Consider the following 12,192-nt stretch of genomic DNA (forward strand, 5'->3'; position numbering starts at 1 on the left):
TAGCAAATCGTGAAAATGAGGATGAGTGATGATGTGACGAAATGCATGAAGGAACACTCATAAAGAACACCCATGCCTGGATTCAAACCTTGGACCACTAGCGTCGTAGTGTCTCTGTGTGTGTGTTGGGGGGGGGGGTGTTTGTGTGTGTTGTATTATCTCGCAATCAATCTACTTGTAGTCAGTGCTCTAAGTGAAAATTCCTAGCTGGAGGTTACTTGGTCGAGTTTGAGTATTGATGGCTCTAATTGAAACCATGTAAATTATAACAGTTGGTTAAACAAAATTGTTTATTATACTTTTTTATTGTGTTTAATAAATAGGGATGCCTATGCAAATTATCCTAGCTGGGGTGGGATTCTTTATGACAATTATCTTAACTGAGGGATAGCATCCTCCGTGTTCACACCCACCACTTCGAGCGCTACTTGTAGTAGAATGCAAATTTTCAAAACAAATGTAAATTAGGATACTGGGTCTCTAGTAAGCCGGTATCTGACAGGAAAGCCGCTGATAATTCTGATATTCATCACGTGGTATCATTTGTTGATTAACACGGACGGACAGGTGGGCTAGTTGAGATTTTCTGCTAATAAACTATTTAGCAAGTCTTTCATTTCACCAAATTTTATCTTTGTAGGTGTACCCAGGTACTTTGAGGTGTCGATAGATGACATTATACTGACACGATTGCCACATCTAGTAGCCTCTGTAGCTCAGTCGTTGACGGATCGACTCAAGATCTCGACACTGAAGTTTCCGGGTTGGAGTGGTGGGCTGGGCAATTATATCTCGTCACCATTAATCCCCATCGTCACGATTAGCCTAAAGAATTGCAAAGCGATGCTAAATAAGAACAATACACTTGTACTCATTCGCGCAGTTTTTAGAACCATTTTCCCAGGGGTGCCCACAGGGGGGATTATGGCCCAGGTTGGGCCATCGAGATTTTGGGGGGGAGTTCCCTTCAAATAACATTAAATTCAACATTTATATCTTTTTCCAAAATATCTGTAAATATTTTACACCTTAAATGCACTATATTTAATCCATTAGATGAAGAAAAGAAAGTGTTTAAGGGTATTATCGAAGGTGGTGGTGGTGGTGGGGGGGAGATATCCAACTTTTACATGTTAGACCTTAATTCATATGTGGGTTCTGGGGGATTCTGAATTAAATTTTGAGGGGGACAGTATCCAACTCTAGGTCTTAGATTATGGCGGGTATTTTAGTTAGAGGGGGATTGAGCATTACATTGAGGGGATATCCAATTCTTGTGTATTACTATTGTCTTAGACTGTCGCGGAAATTCTGATGTGGAGACTGAGAATTAATTTTTTGGCGGAGGCAATATCCACTCTTCAATATCAACAGTAAGTCTAAAATTGATTATTAAATTTAAAGGGGGAGATAGGAAGCTCTTGATAAAGTGTTAAATCTTAGATTGTCAAGAGATTTCTGTAGTGGAGAGAGAGTTCGAGCATTACATTTTGGAGACTTACTTAACGATATGCTATCCACACGTTTTCGACCCCGAACGTGCCAAAGGAGAAGCTGGAAAAGATTAAGAATGTATTGACATCCTATTAAATTAATATTCTTGAAAGCCTGCAAAGAATGGATGTAAAAATTTTCTATGTTGCTAGGATGCGTGCTTGGCGCTTTAATGAGGTGAATGTGAAGCTTTTATAACTGCATTACAAGACAAGCGATATTCTCGATTATGATAAACGATTTTCGGGGCGGTCTTGAGCGATGGACCCCCTGTTTAGGGAGGAGGGGCAGATCAAGTATAGTGTTCAGTAAAGCTAAGAAAAAGTTACTTTCGGTAGACACGCTGTCGTAATTAAATACTTTGTGCAGATTACGATATGGTTTGAGGGCGCGAATGATATTATTGAGGAGGGTAGCATGAAATGATTTTGGGGGGCCGCATGACATGAATTTTAAGGGATGCGCCATTGGCCTTGGTGGGGATGGGCACCCCTGCATTTTCCTACATGAACTCTTACTTTTCAACCTCTTCGGATTAATTGTAACGATGATGATGATAATTTTGTGAAATTGATGAAAGAACAAAAGAAGTGGAGCACACATGCCATGACTTGGGCTCAAACTCAGAACTTGACGAGATCCTGAATCGAGCATTTAAGTCGTTCGGAAAATTGGTGTTGTTTTTATGATCCTCTGGTTTTCTTTCTGGAAAAAATCATTTCTTGAGATGACAAAAGAGGAAAACAAGGGCAGCAAGTGTTTGTCAATGACTTGTGTCACCTCCTGTCGCTGCAGTGGAACTTGCTGAACCACGCTATCAAGGATCCGTTCTTGATCGAAGAATTTCAGGGCCCTGACATCATAATTGACGTTGATCAAAAAGGTGACTGGAAATGGGTTATCGGAATAGCCGACCGACCTGAACGCCGAACAAAGACATCTGGTTGACAATCAATAGACGCCAAGTGCCGCCCCGTCTAGTAACCAGGTCAAATTGCTTTAGGGTGATGAATGTGACGGAAGCCTTGGTTGTTTGTTCTGTGTGTTTTGGGTTTAAAAGGGGACGGAGGTCAATCAGAAAAAAAAGGAAAGAAAAGAAAAAAAAGTTTAAACAATCTGCTCCCGGAATCACGGTCATGGCTAATGCATGACGTGGAGAGGGTTGGATGGGGATGAGAAGTGGATGAGTATGCCACTTGATAACGATGGACTTGAATTCCCAATTAAGACGCAAGCATCTTCCTCAACAATTCTGCTACGATCGAAATTCTACCTTGCAAAGTGAAAAATCTTACGTTTCGATGCTATTTCCTGGCGTATTTCGGCCGTTTTCTCGCGTAGATAACCAATCAGAAACGATTTATTTCATTGTTTTTTTATTATTTCGCTATTACTGCCTCTTTTGGCTTAACCACGAAGATGAGGATGAAGGGCATTAAGATGAAATTGATGAATGGATAATCACAACCACACACGGACAAAACACAACACGAGCCCCACAGAGGATTGTACTGGCTATGGATTAAAGCGGCAGAGCCTCGTTAGCCTGCAACAATGCAGTGCATGTGCATTAAAGAGCGGTTGACATTTGTGTGCCTTACACCCCTAATCAGAAGCAAGCTGTGCGTCACAAGTGCAGATGTAATGTAAATAATGATCATATTTTTACAGACCAAAACTATTCAATCATGAGGAAATAGCGTTTCCTACTAACAGTACTTGGTATAAATCAGTCGATGCTTCTGAAATGTACTTTGATAGCGTAAACAATATACATGTGGAACAATAGTAATTTATTAGTAATTGCAAACGCCGAGAATTGGTTCACGGAAAGTATTGTATACTCTGGGTCTGAATAATTATATGTTAATTTAATTATCGCTCTCACGTTCCCTTTAGTGAGAGAGGTCCCGGAGTGGATTCCCGGTGTGAGCCCTCAAAATGTCGATGTTGATCCAGCATTGTGAGGACAATCGGGGAGCTGCTTGAAAATAAGTGGCAGGGTCTGAAAAGACAGAAAACAGCTGAGCACGTGTCTTCCAATGGCAAAGCCCCTTGGCCCTCAGAGGGCTGCAAAGGAGGAGGAGTTTTACGTTAATACATCTTGAATCTTTGAGCCGATTTATGCAAAGACATTGTGAGGAAAATTCCCAACTGAGATCACGCACCCCGAGATTGAAAACAGGGCCTTCGGCCAACGACGCTCGCCAAAGTGTCCCAAACTACGAGTAAATAAAATACAAATACAATAATTCTGATTAAATTAGTGGATGATGGATTTTTCTTTTCTTCTTTATCCCCTTTACATGAAAGTGTTCGAGTGTACAAATAGGGGGTAAAGACTAAAGAGAGTGTGATTATTAGTGTGTATTTCTGCGTGATCTAATCAGAGGTGTTCACCATCCGGAGGGCGATCTTGATGAGGGCTCATCTCACTCTCACCCTCCGGAAGACTGAGGGTGAGGGCTAGAGTGAGGGAGGTTGATTCAAATTGAACACCTCTGGATTTAACAGACTCCATTGGAACCTTCACGGTAATCACTAACGAAAGAAAAATACCTCAATTTGTTAATTTATTTCGCCGTCTACGTCCGCATTCCTTTCTAGCGCATGAACCGCGGCTGAGGCGTGAAATCAGGAGAGAGTATCATCACCAAGGGAGGAAAGAAGTCGTCCGTGGCCTTCGTTATAATACGTACCAGCAGCCGTCGTCTACAATCGAGGAAGGAAAGTGAGAGAGGGATGCAGGATGTGCGGGCAGGCATAGGACTACCTGGATGCCAAGGGCCAATGTCTCGCACCTCGACCTTGGTCAATGTTTACAATAATTGTAAGGAATTTGCAAACAGAAACCTTGAAATCAGGTTCTCACCGTGAAAAACACATGCCTGTTAAGCTCGTTTAGAATGCAAGAGAGCTTAGAAAACTTTGAAACATATTAATTGCATGTTGATGTGGGCTCATTTGAAAGACGAAACTATTTGCAACATGTTGAAGTGTTAAAGAACTTGTATTGATAAATCTACTTTCAACTGAAGACCGAGGGAGGGAAAGAAACAGTATTTTTGTATTTCTTTTATTCGTTTTACGTCGCCTGACTGCCTCTTTAGGCTAATTGAAGTGATGAAGATGAGTGGTGATTAGATAAAGTTGATGAAGGCACAATTTCAAAGGAACGCTCGTGATCAGGCCAGGATATGAACCTAGAACCTTCGGTAGTGATATTGTGAGACGTCTCCCCCCCCTCTCTCTCTGTCAACCGATTTTAATGACAGTGTAAATTATACGAAGCCTCTGCGCTACGATGACAGGGGTGCTGGGTTTGAATCCCCGCCTGAGCATGAGCGTTCTTTGTTATTGTTCCTTCATCAATTTCATCCTATCATTACTCATCGTCATTCACCAAATGTGACAGGAAGCAAAGTAAAATAAATGAATGAATCAAAAAGTTCCTGGCGGAAGAACCTTAATGTTTTTATATACATTTGTAATGGATTACTTTGTGCACATGCGCGCCAAAAATACATATAATGTATTCTTTAAATGCTCTGTCAGAATCAAATGGTAATGGACCAAACTTCCACTGCATCTGTTGTCTAATTCCAGTCCATCACTCTTTCTAGTCTATATAATATGGTCCTAATATAAAACGTTTTGTTTAACATGATCCCTGGTAAACATTGGTGATTAAAATGTGCGTTAAACCAGTAACATTTTTTTGGAATTTGGGACTTCTCTTTTACTTGAACAGCACATGAGTTAAGTAGCTCAGGAGGGTAAAATATTTAAAATTTCACAGAGCATAAGGCTTTATAATACATTTTTAAACGTGAGTTTTCTTACTATTTAATACTATTGAAGGTAAGTGTTGTGCGTCTTTGAAAACACCCCGCACTAAATGCAAGATCAAAGTGTTCATATTCATTACAATAAGCAGAAGAAAACAAAGCTTCCTTAAAAAAATCTATTGTCCCATTTTCCATCTTGCTCCTATCTTCCATCAGTACGTTTCCCATATATCCTTTCTTCAGCTTCAGGAGATTGGAGAAACCTCGCTTTCACTGATTGCATGCGTGCTTGTTTTTCTGTTGAGAGATCGGTCTGTCGATAGCCCCAGCACCCTCTTTCGGGCAGAACTTCCATGAAAATATAATTCTTCTCGTGCTTTGAATAGCTCGAAGTGCCTGGTGCCAATATCCTTTCCGTTAGAATCCGTTCGTTTCACCCACACAATCCCTGCTTGCGGCGTCTCTTCGAAAAGTTTCGTTTCTGCGGGAGGTTGTCAATTAGTGTAGCCTCATTCGAGATTGGAAGCGGGTTCGATTACACGTCCGACTCGGAAGTTAGGTGCTGATCCTCAGCCTAATAGCATAGTGGGAGAAGGCCAAGGCCTTGCCATACCACTTTCTTCTGCAGAAGAGGTTGTAAAACGCCCCCGTGGACACACTCGATGCACAAACACAATCCCACTTGTTCCGGAAGACACTGAGGCAAGCATTCAAATACTCCATCATGGAAAAAGCATCTCGCCCTTCGCACAGCGTGTGTTCGGAAAATATCTCTGGAGTCGGTTACAATGGGAAATGCATAGATGCGTGAGTTTATGATTCGTCATTATTTTTTCTTCTGGAGTGACTAAGGTATCTTGTTTAAAGTACGGACGCCTGCGAGTAAAACATAACGTGTAACGTGAGTCAGTGGGTGGAGCGCCCAAATGAGTCACTGCGTTTCATTGAAATGTGATCCCGACAAAGGTGAACTGGTGTTTTAAGGCATGTGCCGCCCGAGGTCAGGACTCGGGCCGGTGTTGTAGGATTTGAAGAAAGTGACATAAAAAAAATCTCCCTCCTCAAGGTTGTTCGTTCGGTTTATGCGCCTTTGTTCAAAGTTTCCAAAAACTGTTACTCAGAAATATTAGGTTTGTGTGAATAGGACACAGAAAATTGTAACTAACTAACTCTCTAGCCTTCTACGCGAAGGTTTATGGCTGCATCAACACAAGCCTTACATCTGTTCCTATCCTGGACAAGATCAATCAAATCTTTTCCATCCTTACAGATTCCTTCAAGTCCATCTTCATATTGGCCTTCCTACAGGTCTCTTACCATCAGGTTTCCCAACAAGAATCCTGTAAAGTCTTGTTTCCTCTCCCATTCGTACCACATGGCCTGCCCATCTAAGTCTCCTTGATTTAATTATTATGATATTATCTGGACATGAATGCAAATTATGCCGTTCTAAATTATGTAACCTTCTCCCCTCACCTGTCTCCTCATCCCTTTTAGGTTCAGAAAATTATAGATAAACTAAAATATTTTTCAGTTCCAATACGTTCATTGTAGAAACTTTACCGATAGAATTGATTGATTGATTTGGTGTTTTAAGTCCATTTTATGCACAGTAAGGCTAACCGGGACTGGACTTACAGTTTAAAGTGGGATCCGAACCACTATGTACCTTCACCGAGTATCGAACCCGGGACCCCTTGATTACAAGACAAACATATGAGGTGTATTGAAAATTGGTTTTAGGTTGTCATCAGTAAAAACAAGGGCAGCTCGCTTGCAATTCGTACGTGCAACACGTTCCAAGAGTTTCAGGTTATCTGGAATAAGGTAATGGTAATTATAACTGAGATGCATTAAAAGAACAGTAAGCCTGAGTTACTTTTTAAGCAAAGAAATTGTAACCAGGTTACTTTTAAAAGATAACTATCTAAAATTATTATTATTATTATTATTACGGTTAGAACTATTATTTGTGTCTTACGTTATTCCTCACTCTCTTTTACAGTTAGTGAGCAGTCGGACAGACCCCCCCATGCTTGAGGAGAAATCTCTTGCTGATGGTAAGTGCAGACTCAACATTACGCCGTAGAAGTTTTACTTGTTTTGTTGCTGCGCAGAACATATTTTACATTTCGAACAGCCGTACTTTGTGAGACAAAAATACAAGCATCATTTCGGATACATCACCGGAAGCTTGCTTGCGGGAGTAATTTAAATGTGAATGTCTCGTTGCGAAACAGGACAACACGAAGGTCGGAAGCAGGAGCGTTGGAACTTTGAGGGTCTTGGGGCATTATTTTGCAAACCCTGCACAGTCCACTACCTCGAGCAATTTTAAATTGAACGTGTCACAATACTGCCTTCCACATGTAGTTGATGTCATATTTTCGCAAGGAAGGACTCTAGTTTGACATTTATTTTCTCGAATCCTACTGTAAATACAGCTAAAATAATGGCGTTTTTCTTCTAGGATTGTGATTAATAATTTAGCCACTTCCCACCCTTCTTAAAAGTTTGCATAGAAACCTGATTTGCAAGCTCTTTGGTCTAAAATTTGCCGCTTAGAGTGGAGAAACGCGTAACTATGATTGTATTCTAATTTTTCCCGACATGCTCCACCACCACCGGAAATTGGGATGGTTATTATTTTTATAGTCGGTAACAGAAATAAAGTTTAGTTAATTAGTATTTCAACCCAATAACAAAAGATCGAAAGTGTAAAATGCAGGAACAAGGAACAAATATTCTAAAAATAACAATTTATGTGAGATATCGCACAACGGCAATTTTATGACTAACATTTCCCCTTTACTTCCAAAGAGGTTCTTGAATAACTGTTCATTTCAGTATACTAACTGTATGGAATGTAAAAAATAATGCAAGCAGTTGTTCCTGATAACCACTCTTCTGATGGATCAAGTAGAGTCTTGCCAAGAATATAATGTTAATGGTAATAAAATATTAATTTTCAGTTTATACACAATTATAATATTCGGCAATCATTATTTTTCTATTCAGTGTTATGCCACCGGCCTGGCCTCCCTAACCCAACAAAAATAACTGGTGACCCACATGAATCTTACCCCTCCTCCCTTCAGGAAAATTCTGAGCATAATATAACATGCAGTGGCGTGACCAAGGGGAGGTTGGTGGGTATCGTATCCCCCAACCCCTCCTTGGTCCTTTATTTCTAATAAAATAACGTCAAAATGAGGTCTGACTACTATAAAACGTATCCGTAAATCTCTTTTGGAAAATCCTGGGCACGCCACTCATAACGTGTATTCGTACATGTTATTTTCTAACAACAATTTTCTAACTGAAACAGGTTGGTAATGAGGTTGACCTTTAAAATACTAATTCTTTCTGATCGTCCTAACTAGGTTTTGAGTGTTGTAATTCCTATCGTATCAGTCTTTATTTTTGCTTCACTACTAAGAAATGGTTGCAAAGTGCATGCGATTTACACGGTTATAGCGTCGTTGTTTTACATGCAATTATCAATAGTAGTTAGGATATTTATATCATTGATGTACATTGACACTATTGCACCTAAAGCGAGCGAAAACAAAACACTAATTGGCACCAGCAGCTGTAATTCATTACTTCCGTTTCGAATATTGTTGAGCAACAAAACGGAACTAACTATCTTAGAGAATCGTTTATCCATGTGAATTTATGATTTCCTCATCTCTGGAATTCCGACTGTTTTTCATGTCTCACTCGCGCTCGCTGTCGTGTTTTGACAGATGTGAGACCTGCCATGATTTCATGCCTGAATTCCCCATTAGCAACACCCATCGTGAAGTGTTGTGCGAACCTCTGTTGACAACGAATTCTTGCCTTGAGGTTTCAGGTGCCAGCAACGAAAGCACGTTGTTTTGACGCCAAAGTAAAACAGTAACGTATTTTTTTCCTAATTGGCTATTTTCACATTATCTTACATACAGCATGCCCAGTTAACCTTATTCATCTTTTTGGCCTTCTGGATGGCGTAGCGGTAACGTCGTTGACTTCTAACCAATGGGTTCCGGGTTCGATACTCGGTGTAGGCGCATAGTGGTTCGGATAGCCTCTTCATGCATAAAATTGGACTTAAAACAAAACTCACGATAATGATAAACCAAATGCATTCCCATGAAGAAACATTAAAAACATCTTCATTGCCATCTTCATTGTCTCCCTAATAACGAATAACTAACGCTTTTTCCTTTTAATCAAGGAGGCAGAAGTTCGTGTCTAGGTGGAGGTGCAGTAGTTTAGATCCAGTCCAGGTTAGCCTATTTGACCATAAAATGGATTAAACTCTTCTCCTTGTCATATTTCATCTAAATACGCAAGGAGGAGCCCTATCAGATCTTTGCATTTCTAATAGCGAAACTTTGTTTTAAAGCCAACAGAGATTACTCGTAACTAAATCTAGCATTTTAAATTAGAATTCGAAGAACTGAAATGTTCTTCCATCGAGAATAAAACCACAGAACAACAATGACGGATGTGTGGAAAGGCGCAAGAAGATAAGTGTCGGAGCTAGTATTGTTTGGTTGATCTTTTTGTGACACTCCTATACAGGGAAGCGAGTTAAATTGATTGATGAATTGTTATATTTTACTTCGCTTTTCTGCCACATGGTTAATTGCAAATATGAGGAAGAATGGTGATAAGATGAAATTGATGAAAGGACAGTCACAAACAAAAATGGACAACACAAAGCTGAATGTGGGTCCATACGCCAGAGCCTAGCTAGTCTGCAAACTACAGACCAATCCAAGGTATACTACGTGGAAGGGAGGTTGGCATATGAGTGTCTTCGGAAAGTGCAGCCGGCCCTAAAAGAGTTTAACTCAGGGGAAAGAGAAATGATGCGGAATTCGAGGACCTGGTCCGAGTCAATCAAAATTTCTACAACGGCAGGAACATCTGACTGAAAAAATCGCCCTTTTTAAGCATAAACATTAATTAAAAATATATGTTTGATGGAACTTACCTATGAATTGCAGCCCAAACATGATACCAAACCCAACCATGATGGCAAGGAGCTGGAAGAAACCGGATTGAGTCTTGGCCCTCTCCCGCTGGAGAACCTCGAAGAAGACGACGTAGATGAGCGTCCCTGCAGCCATGCCTTGCAGGACGACCGTCACGAGCATCGAAGACGCGCTCTCGGCGCCGGCGTGCTCTGTGACGGCAATCCCTATTCCGATCCCGAGAGGCGAAACGGCGGCGAACGTCGCCACGTAGATCATGAGCAAGCAAGTCCTCGTCCTGGAGGTCACGAGTTCGATGCCGACGCAGAACGCGATCACGAACTTGTGGGTGGCGATGGCGGCGAACAGGTACCACACGTTGGCGACGTTGGTCTCCAGGCCCACGGCGAGGCCTTCGAAGACCGCGTGGAAGGAGAGGGCCAGGACGGCCAGGAGACCTCTGAGGGAAGCGGCGAGGGAGTCGCTCTTGAGGCTGCCGTAGGGAACGGCGTGCGAGTGGCCGCCGTGCAGGGGGCCGTTGTAGCTGCTGCTGGCACTGTCCCTCCCGCTGTCAGCATTGAGGTGGCCGTTGGCGAAAAAGGGTCCTGCAGAGAGTCTGTGCTCGATGTCCAAAGGCGAGGACTTGCCAAGGGTGGACGTGGAGGTGAAAAGTCCTTGGGTCGACACGCTGCTGACCTCTCCACGGGAACTCAGGCTGACCCTAGGGATAAGAGTGCCGCTTGCAGGCTTGGTGCACTTCCTGATGCTCATGGTCCTGTGCAGCACTGCCTCCTCTTCCTCCTCGTGAGTGGAGTCCAGCAGCAGGTGAACGATCTCTTCGACCAGGTAGACGAAGAAGAACCCGCAGCAGAATATCAACTCGCTGAGGTGCATGTTGGATTCGGCTATCTCGCCTTTCCTCACGAGCATCGCCATCGCCTCCCTGACTTCCGGTTGCAGGTGGAGGAAGGTGGTGTACAGGAGGACCCCGCCGCCGAAGCACAGCAGCAAGGAGAGCACCAGACGTGTCCTCTTGCTCTCGATGCCGCCGCGGTTCCACTTGAACCACGTCGCCAACTTCACCGGCAAGATCCCCAAGAGAAACGACGCGAAACCCAGCACGAACATCGACACCACTTTTGCAGCGATGAGGTCCGAGTTACTGTCAGAGACCTCATGGTCGTGATCGTGGTAACCCTCCTCCGTCATCGTCGCTGCGATCGTCTTCTGGCGCGAAACAACACTTCACTGTCCTGGCAAGATATTGCCTCCAGAGCACTGCTTGCAGCCCCTATCCAAAGCCGTGCCAAAAAGTCGATCGGAGAAGTGCGGCGGAACACGCGGCTTGCGGCAGGTACAAAGACCTTCCCGCCTCAACTTGAACGGTCAGAAGCGCGCGATGCAACTAAAGCCTCTCGGTCGGCGCGGCAACCGTCTGCTCCTGACATATTGGAAAGTGTGACGTCACAGTCATGCGCTGTTGCCGCACCTGTCGGCTCAGGTAACAGACGCTCCAATCTCGTTGCTTTCGTCTCGACCGTCTCCTTCGGAGTGATTCATCTCGCGGGAACCTACGGTGTTTCCCGCTGCTGCACAGAACGGAGCACTCCTACGTCGCCCTCCTCCCACAGACAAGATCATTAAATGTTGTTATCAATCGTGACTTTTGGCTCTGGAGGGTCGATATGAGACCATGAAAGTTTTCCCCCAGACAGATTATCCTTTGATACTGTCTTTCTTGTGAGTCTCGACGGGAGATGTTCCACCATAACCTCTGACGTCTGTCGCTTTATCTTTCTGTCACAGAGAATGGCTCTCAAGCACTGCATCTGTTTCATACTTTACATAGATTCAAATCATAGCGTACATTTTCTGTTATTTTCGAGCAGTACCGACAACTACGAACATTTCCCCTTGATATGATCCTCCCGAACCATATCAAG

General features: G+C 42.8%; 2 protein-coding genes across 3 annotated transcripts in view; one reads left to right on the top strand and one right to left on the bottom strand.

Annotated features, from left to right (window-relative positions):
* LOC145994789 (la-related protein 7-like) overlaps nt 1-12,192 on the top strand; it is a 305,103-nt gene that overhangs the window by 161,194 nt on the left and 131,717 nt on the right. The gene's annotated exons all lie outside the window — the stretch shown is intronic.
* The window catches only part of LOC145994788 (zinc transporter ZIP1-like), a 123,008-nt gene that overhangs the window by 88,586 nt on the left and 22,230 nt on the right, over nt 1-12,192 (bottom strand). The window contains exon 1 of one of the 2 annotated variants that reach the window (XM_083131058.1): nt 10,270-11,781. The exons of the other annotated variant lie outside the window; for it this stretch is intronic. Coding sequence (XP_082987184.1) covers nt 10,270-11,458 — 1,189 coding nt within the window. The 5' untranslated portion in view covers nt 11,459-11,781. Of the gene's footprint in view, nt 1-10,269; nt 11,782-12,192 lie in introns of those variants that run through there. 2 annotated transcript variants of the gene reach the window in all.

Source organism: Lepisma saccharinum, chromosome 11 (assembly GCF_977018435.1).
Source record: "Lepisma saccharinum chromosome 11, izLepSacc3.1, whole genome shotgun sequence".
Lineage (NCBI taxonomy): Eukaryota > Metazoa > Arthropoda > Insecta > Zygentoma > Lepismatidae > Lepisma > Lepisma saccharinum.